The sequence below is a fragment of the Odocoileus virginianus genome, chromosome 33 (genome assembly GCF_023699985.2).
Source record: "Odocoileus virginianus isolate 20LAN1187 ecotype Illinois chromosome 33, Ovbor_1.2, whole genome shotgun sequence".
NCBI classification, from domain to species: Eukaryota; Metazoa; Chordata; class Mammalia; order Artiodactyla; family Cervidae; genus Odocoileus; species Odocoileus virginianus.
The window spans coordinates 2539423-2551707 of NC_069706.1; the positions used below are offsets into that span (position 1 = coordinate 2539423).

The 12285-nt window shown below is 44.3% G+C and overlaps 1 protein-coding gene across 2 annotated transcripts; it reads left to right on the forward strand.

Moving 5' to 3' along the window:
* The first annotated feature begins 186 nt into the window (after positions 1-186).
* On the forward strand, positions 187-9421 carry LOC110151559 (olfactory receptor 1F1-like). 2 transcript variants are annotated; one of them, XR_011485479.1, is made up of 2 exons: positions 187-423; positions 5808-6773. XR_011485479.1 is itself a non-coding variant. In XM_020914973.2 (2 exons), the coding sequence occupies exons 1-2, from the start codon at positions 409-411 to the stop codon at positions 8523-8525; spliced, it is 963 nt and encodes a 320-aa protein (XP_020770632.2). In that variant the 5' UTR covers positions 187-408; the 3' UTR covers positions 8526-9421. The 2 variants fall into 2 exon arrangements, 1 of the variants encoding a protein (XP_020770632.2); XM_020914973.2 differs by lacking the exon at positions 5808-6773 and adding an exon at positions 7578-9421.
* Positions 9422-12285: the final 2864 nt, after the last annotated feature.

A 12285-nucleotide genomic window follows, 5' to 3' on the forward strand; every position in this document is an offset into this window, starting at 1 on the left:
ATAAGAAAACAACAAAAACCCCACTGCACTGAAATACGCTTTACTTTGGACATTAAGCTTTTGGGGGTCCCAGGAGCTTTGCCTCGCAAAACCCCCGCCTTGGTGTAACACGGCTGCGGCCCTTTAGAGGACTTCCCTACGCGCGACCCTCATGCGCATGCGCAGCGAAGGAGGCGCGGACTCGGCGGGACTTCTTCCCGGAAGCACTGAACTGGCCCTCGACTGGGACCGTCAGAGGCTGCTTGGATCGGCTTGCCTTGCCCCGCCCCTTGCCACTCCGCACCCACACGTTCCTGCCCAATTAGAAAGGCGGGAGGCGGAGTCTCAGCTCTGCGCGGTCTCCTTGGGAAAGTGCGACCGATTCTCTCACCGGAAGTACCGCGGGCTGGGACCTCCGGTGTGGAGCGGATGTTCAGTGATGTAGTAAGTGGTTCTGCCTTGACCCCAAAATTTTGTAAAGAGGCCCTCTGGGGTTGGTGCCTGCCAAATCTGGGCAACTGGCGGATCCCATGAGCCTCCCACACGTCACTTAGTCTCGGTCCTGCTCCATCTCTGGCGTTCCCGGTTAGGATGGGTCACGAGGTGTTCAGGATTCCTGTTTCCTGCTTCCAGAGCCGGGAACTCTAGGAAGTCAACGCCTGAGTTCCAATCTGGATGTCCTTTCAAAAGGCGAGGTGGACTGGGAAGCCAGCACCGCAAAAACCGGTGTACCCTATTCAGGGTAAGGGCTCCTTTTACTCCATTGCTGAGGGCTTGCTCTGCCCAGTGTGATTCGAGGACCCGGCGTCACTGCCTGGGTGATTGTTAGGAATGCCTAAGCTCAGGCTCCATCCCAGACTTCCTGTCAGAAGCTTCACTTTATAAACATTCTAGATGATTTCTGTGCACGTTAATGTTTGAAAATCGCTGCCCTCGGCTTCCCGAGATTTCTAGTCTAGGAGGCAGTGTTGATGTATACAATTGCTTCTGCAGTCGATCGCCTCTACTGCAGATCTAAAGGCGATGTTAAGATTTGAGCCTGGTAAGTCAGCCTCAGGATCTTTATGACATCCCAGGCATCACCTACTACTTAATTAAGATGACGTAAGGAAAGTGATGGTGAGGAGTGATATAAATAGACAACTTATGGTGAGCATGCTTATTTGGGAATGTGCAGAAGCACTCAGGAAAGGGAAACTGATGTACAGGAGGACGTGCTTAATCAGCCTGAGGTCGAAAGACTGATTGCATATGTGTTAGGGATGAATGAATGTATTCATCAACTTGGCATCCCACCAACATCGTTTCTAACCAAGGAACTCACTGTATAATAAAAGGAATGTGGTAGACAGTTTTCAGGATAGTCCTGGGCAATCCTAGTCTTGTGTAATCTCTTCACACAGTGAATTGGGCTGATTTATCTCTAAATGTATTTGGGCTTCTGTAACAAAATACCATGGACTGGGTAGCTTGTACATAGCAGAAATTTATTTGGGAAACTTCCCTGGTGGTTCAGTGGTTAAGACTCCACAAGCACTCAATGCAGGGTGCTGGGGTTCAATCCCTGGTTAGGGAACTAGATCCCACATGCTGCAACTAAGAGTTCAAATGCCTCAACCGACCCCACATGATGCAGTTAAGATCTGGTGCAACCAATACATTTCTTTTAAACAAAATTTATTTTTCACAGTTCTGGAGGCTAGAAAGTCTAAAATCAAGATGCTGGCACATTTGTTGTGTGCTGAGAGCACACTTCCTGGGTCATAGATGACAGTTCTACTGCTTATGGTGGAAGGGACAAGGGAGCCGTCTCAGGCCTCTTAGAAGGGTACTGATCCCCTTGGGGAAGCCTTGCCCTCATGAACTAACCACCTTCCAAAGGCTCCATCACCTGAGGATTAGGATTTCACTATACAAATTTTGCTGGGACACAAACATTTGGTCTGTAGCACTGTGTGAGTTATAGGGTATTATGGAAATGATGCTCTGTGACTTCTAGAGCTCAGTCGTTAAAGATACTGTGGCTTCTATGCTGCTGTCTTGAATCACTTGCTCAGGGGGAAACGAGCTCCTCTGTTTCAAGGACATACCAAGTTAGCTCCCTGGAGAACTCCACAGGAGGAAGTGAGGCTTCTTGCCAATAGCAATGTGTGAGCGAGCCATCTTGGACACTCATCCTCCACCATAGTCAAGCTTTCGGATGACTGAACGCCTGCAGATAACTGCAGTCTCATGAGAGGCCCTGCTCCTGAACCATTCCGCTAAACCATTACCGGATTCATGACCTATAGGAACTGTGTGATAGAAATGTTTATTGTTTTAAGTTGCAAAGTTTTGGTATAACTTGTTACTTGACAACAGATAACTAACACAAAGGATAAGGCTGGTGTCCATGGGATTCTTTGGTGTTTACTTCTACACCATTACCAGGAACAGTTGACCTTAGGAATACAGAAATGGTCTTTTAAAGACTCAATTTTGATCCCAGTTGAGGTGACCAGGTGGCTTGGTGGTAAAGAACCTTCCTGCCAATGCAGGAGACATGGGTTCAATTCCTGGGTTGGGGAGACCTTTTAGAAGAGGAAATGGCAACCCACTCCAGTATTCTTGCCTGGAAAATTCTATGGACAGAGGAGCCAGGCAGGCTGCAGCCCATGGGGATGTAAAGTCGTGTCCAACTTGACTGAGCACACAGATTACCCTGTAAGAGTAGGGTGCTATTTTATAGAATACAGTATAAGTTTCATACCAGTGGACAATATATGCTAAACTTTCTCCCAGGTAGCAATTTCTCCCAGGGGCAAGGAAACAAGAGGTAGAAGTAGGCAGCACTTTTTGTAATACCTCATGATGTACTTGCAACAATTTGCTTTTCACCCCAGCAGTACTGGGCTCTGAAGAGACTTCCTGCTGGCCAATTTGGGCTCCTTTTGGTACTGGATAAACTGAACAAAAGGATATTCTAATATTGTTATGAGTTTGACTATCTATGGAAAGTAGTTTTTCTGCTGCACAGTGGTAGCAGAGAGGATTATGGGTGGAAGATCTCCCTGAGAGATTCTGGAATTGCCATGTCTTGTGATGGGAGTTAATAAAAGACTAGGAGAGTCTTATATGGGCAAGATCATAAGGTCAGATCTCTCAGACATGAGAATTTAGGTTACTACTCAGATTCTTTTTTTAAACTTTGAGTAGCTGAGATGCTGGCTAAAGATAAAGGGAACATGAATTCGATTGTGGATAAGGGAGACTTCCCAGGTGGGTCACTGGTTAAGAATCCCCCTGCCAATGCAGGAGGCATGAGTTCAATCCCTGGACTGGGAAGACTTCATTTGCTACGAACAACTAAGCTGGTTTGCCACGACTACTGAAGCCCACACTTTAGAACCTGTGCTCCATAACAAGAAAGCCAGTGCAGGAAGCCAGTGCACTGCAGCTAGAGAGTAGTCCCCACTTGCAGCAACGAAGACCCAGCCCAGTCAAAAAAATAAAAATAAATAAAAAATTTTTAAAGATTGTGGATAATGGAAACTTGATATCAATTAATCATTCATGGCTACTTATGGAAATGAATATTATATCATTCAGTCATATTTCTCTCTTTCTGTTTATATTTATCTCTTGAGCTAGTTAACTTTCTTCTTCTCTCTCCCTCCTTCTGTTTTACATGTATGTAGGATATGTAGATATTGCTTAGCTTTCAAATTTGATTCAGAAGTTATAGAAAGTCATAATGGGATCATGATTGGAGAAGGGAAGATCTTAGTTTGGCTCCTGGATACAGTAACTCATGTTCTTCTGTGGTGAGAAGGATACTTTTATTATGTTAGACCAGAGAATTTCTCTATTGAAGGTAAGTAGGTGAGAGGAGTGTGCTTTAATATCCAGCTGGGAGGATGGATTCTGATGGGAGTTTATCTTACTTCTTTGGCTTCCCAACTTCTGTGACCCCTTCCAAAGCTTAGGTAATAATACCTACTGTGTCATTCTGGTGGGGAAGAAAAACCTGCTTCTTCCTGTGTCACAGGAAATTCTCAATCACTTCTATCCCAGCCCTCTAGGAGCTAAGCTGTGAGCACGTGCGGACCCATTAGATATCCTGAGTCAGCCTTTGACACAAAGGGAGCAAGGAGGAGATTTTTCTAGCAGTGGCAGCTATTGCAGCAAAGAGGGATTGCTGGGCAACAGCGCTTCTGATGGCAGCTTGTGCCCAGGGCTAGCTGTGTCGGAGTCATGAGCTGTGAGTTTATGCTGGGATAAACCCGCTAATCCAGCCTGTGCTATGGATGATCTGGGCCATTCTAGCTGCCATGTGACCTCCTGAGCCTGCTTCTCCAGTTGCTCTGTGTTTTTAAATAAGAATTATCAGTTTCAAGAGATCTCTTTCTGCTTAATTGGCGAGACTCTGTTATTTTCACCTAAGAACTGTGAGTGAGGCCACAGTACTCAACCATTAGAAAAGGACTTGAGGGACTTCCCTGGTGGTCCAGTGGCTAAGACTTCAAATGCAGGGGGCTCCGGTCAGGGAACTAGATCCCACATGCTGCAACTAAGACTGGGCATAGCCACATAAACAAATATTAGGGGTTTCCTGGGTAGCACTACTGGTAAAGAACCTGCCTGCCAAGGCAGAGGATGTGGGTTTGACCCCTGGGTGAGGAAGATGCCCTGGAATGTACTATGCTTAGTCGCTCAGTCTTGTCCGACTCTTTGCAACCTCATGGAGTGTAGGCTGCCAGGCTTCTCTGCCACGGGGATTCTCCAGGAAAGAATATTGCAGTGGGTTGCAAATGCCCTCCTCCAGGGGATCTTCCCAACCCAGGGATCAAACCCAGGTCTCCCTCATTGGAGGCAGATTCTTTACCATCTGAGCCACCAGGGAATTCCCTGGAATAGGGAATGGCAACCTGCTGTAGTAGTATTGCCTGGAGAATCCCATGGACAGAGGAGCCTGATGGGCTACAGTCCATGAGGTCACAAAGAGTTGGACACGACTGAGCACACACAAAGAAAGACGTATTTAAACAAAGAAATATTTTTTTTTAAAAAAAGGAAAGGTCTTGAACTCTGAACAGGGTGGCCACTAATATTCTCTCCAGCTCATTGCTGTTTCTGTGTGCTTTTTTAGTTTTTTTTTTTTTCCATTTATTTTTATTAGTTGGAGGCTAATTACTTTACAACATTGCAGTGGTTTTTGTCATACATTGAAATGAATTAGCCATGGATTTACATGTATTCCCCATCCCGGTCCCCCCTCCCACCTCCCTCTCCACCCGATCCCTCTGGGTCTTCCCAGTGCACCAGGCCCGAGCACTTGTCTCATGCATCCAACCTGGGCTGGTGATCTGTTTCACCCTAGATAATATACATGTTTCGATGCTGTTCTCTTGAAACATCCCACCCTCGCCTTCTCCCACAGAGTCCACAAGTCTGTTCTATACATCTGAGTCTCTTTTTCTGTTTTGCATATAGGGTTATCATTACCATCTTTCTAAATTCCATATATATGTGTTAGTATACTGTAATGGTCTTTATCTTTCTGGCTTACTTCGCTCTGTATAATGGGCTCCAGTTTCATCCATCTCATTAGAACTGATTCAAATGAGTTCTTTTTAATGGCTGAGTAATATTCCATGGTGTATATGTACCACGGCTTCCTCATCCATTCATCTGCTGATGGGCATCTAGGTTGCTTCCATGTCCTGGCTATTATAAACAGTGCTGCGATGAACATTGGGGTGCACGTATCTCTTTCAGATCTGGTTTCCTCGTTGTGTACCGGTTTCCTCGGTGTGTATAGTTTTTTGTTTTTTTGCTTTTCTGCATAGATTGTTGCTTCTCCATCTATGAGGCAGACAGGAGAGAGTTTCAAGCTTCTGCATTTCTCCATCCAGACCAAGTCATGCTGGGAATGACCCACAGGTCCTTAGCATCAGTGCAAAGTTCCCAAATCCATCACAAATCCTCGCTGGGAGGAGATGGTGGACTCTAAATTGGGCTGCTGGAGCCCACACTCCTGTGAGTATGGATTGATGACCATCCCCAGAAAAGGGTGGTCCACTGTGTGCTGGGGCGACATCCTCACAGAAGTCTGTTCTAGGAGCCTGGGGTTTCTCTGTCATGGGACGTTGTGCTCTCTGCTACATCTCTCCCTCCAGGCTGATCCTTTACATCAGATGCTTTACGGGAAGAAGCACAACTCTCCCCTACCCCAGCTTCCCTATCTGCAAATACATCACTAGCTCTACACAGTAAATGACCAGATATTAGATAAAGAAGAGGCTCACTCAGATAACACTGCAATAACCCCACTTGCTGAGCTAAGAAGAAGACCTTTTAATAGCTGAATTGTCAAATACATAAGCATAAGCCCACATCAGCAAGGTGATGAAATTGGAGATTTCAGAGGATTTTCTCTGGGACTCCTCTCCACCCAGACAGCTTTATCTTCAAGTTCTGATCCTGAAGTTAGATCATATACTTTGTTTTCATTGTGGGCTCATAGGGACCAGGAAACAGGTGGGACAATTACTCTCTGCTTGTCTCTAATAAGGCTCTCAGGGAATCTGGTCCCAATGGCCATGGAGACTACTGTAAAAAACCATCTCTGGCCAACCCTCCCCCACTCCAAAAAACCTCCTTCCTGCACAGAAAGCTGAGGTCATGAACACTCTGCTCCACACCTGCTCAGGACCTACCTATCCTTCCAAGCCTTTCCAAACCTTGTAATAAAGAGGAAGCCTGGCCACTTCCTCAGAGGTGAAGCACACTTGATGGTAACAGCACAAGCTTCTCCAGGTAAGATGGTAACAGTCAACATTTCTTTCTTTTTTGGCTTTTGCTGTATAGTATGTGGGATCTTAGTCCCCTGAGCAGGGGTTGAACCCATACCCCTGTAGTGGGAGCTGAGAATCTTAACCAATGGACCATCAGGCAAGTCTAAATATTTCTTTATTAATGGGTGAAGTTTTTGGAACGACCTCCTTCATTAAATCTTCCAGATCCAGGGAATAGTAGCTGTCCTCAGCTGGAGCTTGAGATAAACCCAATAACAACTGTTTCTCTTCTCTCTACGAACTACTGAGTAGGAGAAAGACTGGGAATCTTAATAGAGACACACATAGTGGCAGGGGAGGGCTGTGCATTATTTTTATGTTATATTTGATATAATTAAAACAAATGAATCCAATGGGACCAGTATCATCTAGGACTGGGAGTTGGAAGTTGAGGGTGTGGGGAGTAGGGGCAGATTCTGACTGAGCAACTCTGCTTGCATGGAGTCACTTCAGTCATGTCCGACTCTTTGTGACCCCATGGACTATAGCCCAGGCTCCTCTGTCCATGGAATTCTCCAGGCAAGAATACTGGAGTGGGTTGCCGTTTCCTCCTCCAGGGGATCTTGCCAACCCAGGGATTGAACCTGCTTCTCTTATGTCTCCTGCATTGGCAGGTGGGTTCTTTACCACTAGTGCCACTTGGGAAGCCTTTGAGCAACCTTAGAGGGTTTATTAGCATAACTATGGCTGGAGCTTTGATTATTGCACCCAAAGCATTAGCTTCTAGGTTTCTGACCTCTGCTTCTCATCTCTGCATCTTAGTCTGGCCCCATGGGAGAGGCGAACCAGTCGAGAGTCTCTGAGTTCCTCCTCCTGGGGCTCTCCAGGCAGCCCCAGCAGCAGCAGCTCCTCTTCCTGCTCTTCCTCACCATGTACCTGGCCACGGTCCTGGGAAACCTGCTCATCCTCCTGGCCATCAGCGTGGACTCCCGCCTGCACATCCCCATGTACTTCTTTCTCTGCAACCTGTCCTTCGTGGACACCTGCTTCTCCTCCACCACTGTCCCCAAGGTGCTGGCCAACCACATACTCGGGAGCCAGACCATCTCTTTCTCTGGGTGTCTCACACAGATGTACTTTGTTTTCATGTTCATGGACATAGACAATTTCCTCCTGGCTGTGATGGCCTATGACCGCTTTGTGGCTGTATGCCACCCCTTACACTACTCAGCGAAGATGACCCCCCAGCTGTGTGCCCTGCTGGTCACTGGGTCGTGGGTCACTGCCAGTCTGGATATGCTTTTGCACACCCTGCTGATGGCACGACTCTCCTTCTGTGCAGACAATGCCATCCCCCACTTCTTCTGTGATGTGACTCCCCTCCTCAAACTCTCCTGCTCTGACACACACCTCAATGAGGTGATGATTCTGACTGAGGGTGCCCTGATCATGATCACTCCGTTCGTTTGCATCCTGGCTTCATATGTCCTTATCACCTGTGCTGTCCTGAGAGTCCCATCCACAAAGGGGAAATGGAAAGCCTTCTCCACCTGTGGCTCCCACCTGGCTGTGGTGTTCCTCTTCTATAGCACCATCATATTTCTGTATTTCAACCCTTTGTCCTCCCACGCAGCTGAGACAGATGTAGCAGCTGCTGTGATGTTCTCTGTGGTGACGCCCATGCTGAACCCCTTCATCTACAGCCTGAGAAACCAGGACATAAAAAAGGCTCTTGGAAAAGTGGTTGCTATTAAATTTTTTTCTGTTTAGTAATCAAATGGACTAAGAAAATCACAGAGGGAACTAATTTCTAAGAAAATTCTATTTTTGTTTTTTTATTATGCAAAACTTAAAATTTGTCTTTTATTCTTGATACTAGAACCCTATATCCTGATCTTCCACTTATATTTTATAACAGTCTTTCTAAATTTCTGAATAGTCTCCACAAATTTTATTTTCCTTTCCTTTTGTATTTCCATCAGGTTGCTCTAGCAAAATAAACTCACTAATCACCCTGTTACTGAATTAAAACATAAAGGAAGTTTTACTATTTAAAAGTACAACTTTATATTTTGAAAATGATTGCAGAAAATAAAACATTGAGAAATAGATGAAACTGGTTAAAACATCACTGAGAAGGATGCTCTCGATTGTGAGGGACAAAGACAAAAAATAGGGCAGTTCCCCTTAATTTCACAGAGCTAAGATGATATCTTTTATGAAAATGGACAGAATTTGAATCCAAGGGAATTTCTGTTTATAATAATGATTTTTGTATATTCTTTGTAATTGTGTATTGGTATTTTTGCCTAAAGGGATAAGTGGTAGCATTTTCCATTTTTAGTCTATATATCCAAGAATTATTTGTAATAAGAGGGACAATACCTGTTCTTCCAAACTCTGAAAGAAATCCCCAACCTTTGCTCCATGTATTTTTGTGCTCTACTAGATACAGTCATGTTTATCTGTTTTATGTAAGTTTGTTCTATCCTTTTATTATTATAAGATATCCCTTTTATCTAGAGTAACATTTTGTCTAATATTATTGTAACCATTCAGGTCTTCTGTGGTTTCTGTTTGCATGACATCTTTGCAACCTTCTTTCAATTCAATGTGTCTTTAAATCCAGAGTGTGTACCCTGTAGACAACATATACTTTGATCATGTTTTTTTTTTTTTTTTTAAATTTTTATTAGTTGGAGGCTAATTACTTTACATCATTACAGTAGTTTTTGTTATACATTGATATGAATTAGCCATGGATTTACATGTATTCCCCATCCCAGTCCCCCCTCCCACCTCCCTCTCCACCCGATCCCTCTGGGTCTTCCCAGTGCACCAGGCCCGAGCACTTGTCTCATGTACCCAACCTGAGCTGGTTATCCGTTTCACCCTAGATAATACACATGTTTCAATGCTGTTCTCCTGAAACATCCCACCCTTGCCTTCTCCCAGAGTCCACAAGTCTGTTCCATACATCTGAGTCTCTGATCATGTTTTTTAATACAGTTTAATGATCTCTGACTTTTGGTTGAATTTTTAACCCACTCACTTTTTTTTTATGGCTGTACTGGGAAGCATGTGGGATCTGTTTCCTGACTAGGGATTGAACCCGTGCCACGTGCGTTGGAAGCACAGTTTTAATCACTTGACTGCCAGGAAAGTCCCCCATTCACTTTTAACACTAATATCTACGATTTAACTTTGTTTTCTTGTGCCTTTTTTGTCTTTCCTGCTCTCTTTTGCATTTATTCTGTATTTTCTAATGTAGCATTTTAACATCAGTAATTCTTTTTACTATATTTTTTTGGATTTTTTTTTTTAGTGGTTGCTCCAGGTTTAACTGATCATCAGCATCAGATTTATACTAGCTTCAGTTTCAGTCACTCAGTCGTGTCCAACTCTTTGCGACCCCATGAATTGCAGCATGCCAGGCCTCCCTGTCCATCACAAACTCCTGGAGTTTACTCAAACTCATGCCCATCGAGTCGGTGATGCCATCCAGCCATCTCATCCTCTGTCGTCCCCTTCTCCTCCTGACCCCAATTCCTCCCAGCATCAGGGTCTTTTCCAATGAGTCAACTCTTCACATGAGGTGGCCAAAGTATTGGAGTTTCAGCTTCAGCATCAGTCCTTCCAATGAACACCCAGGACTGATCTCCTTCAGGATGGACCGATTGGATCTCCTTGCAGTCCAAGGGACTCTCAAGAGTCTTCTCCAACACCACAGTTCAAAAGCATCAATTTTTCAGCGCTCAACTTTCTTCACAGTCCAACTCTCACATCCACATGTGACCACTGGAAAAACCATAGCCTTGACCAGATGGACCTTTGTTGGCAAAGTAATGTCTCTGCTTTCTAACATGCTATCTAGGTTGGTCATAACTTTCCTTCCAAGGAGTAAGCGTCTTTTAATTTCATGGCTGCAGTCACCATCTGCAGTGATTTTGGAGCCCAAAAAAATAAAGTCTGACACTGTTTCCACTGTCTCCCCATCTATTTCCTATGAGGTGATGGGACCAGATGCCATGATCTTAGTTTTCTGAATGTTATGCTTCAAGCCAACTTTTTCACTCTCTTCTTTCACTTTCATCAAGAGGCTCTTTAGTTCCTCTTCAGTTTCTGTCATAAGGGTGGTGTCATCTGCATATCTGAGGTTATTGATATTTCTCCCCACAATCTTAATTCCAGTTTGTGCTTCTTCCAGCCCAGCGTTTCTCATGATGTACTCTGCATATAAGTTAAATAAGCAGGGTGACAATATACAGCCTTGACGTACTCCTTTTCCTATTTGGAACCAGTCTGTTGTTCCCTGTCCAGTTCTAACTGTTGCTTGCTGACCTGCACACAGGTTTCTCAAGAGGCAGGTCAGGTGGTCTGGTATTCCCATCTTCAGAATTTTCCACAGTTTATTGTGATCCACACAGTCGAAGGCTTTAGCATAGTCAATAAGCAGAAATAGATGTTTTTCTGGAACTCTCTTGCTTTTTTGATGATCCAGCGGATATTGGCAATTTGATCTCTGGTTCCTCTGGCCTTTTCTAAAACCAGCTTGAACATCTGGAAGTTCTTGGTTCACGTATTGCTGAAGCCTGGCTTGGAGAATTTTGAGCATCACTTTACTAGCGTGTGAGATGAGTGCAATACTGTGGTAGTTTGAGCATTCTTTGGGATTGACTTTCTTAGGGATTGGAATGAAAACTGACCTTTTCCAGTCCTGTGGCCACTGCTGAGTTTTCCAAATTTGCTGGCATATTGAGTGCAGCACTTTCACAGCATCATCTTTCAGGATTTGAAATAGCTCAACTGGAATTCCATCACATCCACTAGCTTTGTTCGTAGTGATGCTTTCTAAGGCCCACTTGACTTCACATTCCAGGATGTCTGGCTCTAGGTGAGTGATCACACCATTGTGATTATCTGGGTCATGAAGATCTTTTTTGCACAGTTCTTCTGTGTATTCTTGCCACCTCTTCTTAATATCTTCTGCTTCTGTTAGGTCCATACCATTTCTGTCCTTATTGTGCCCAATTTTGCATGAAATGTTCCCTTGGTATTTCTAATTTTCTTGAAGAGATCTCTAGTCTTTCCCATTCTGTTGTTTTTCTCTATTTCTTTGCATTGATCAGAGTAAGGCTTTCTTATCTCTCCTTGCTATTATTTGGAACTCTGCATTCAAATGGGTATATCTTTCCCTTTCTCCTTTGCTTTTTGCTTCTCTTCTTTTCACAGCTATTTGTAAGGCCCCCTCAGACAACCATTTTGCCTTTTTGCATTTCTTTTCCATGGGGATGGTTTTGATCCCTGTCTCCTGTACAATGTCACGAACCTCTGTCCATAGTTCATCAGGTTCTCTATCAGATCTAGTCCCTTAAATCTATTTCTCACTTACACTGTACATTCATAAGGGATTTGACTTAGGTCATACCTGAATAATGGTTATCCCTACTTTCTTCAGTTTAAGTCTGAATTTGGCAATAAGGAGTTCATGATCTGAGCCACAGTCAGCTCTAGGTCTTGTTTTTGCTGA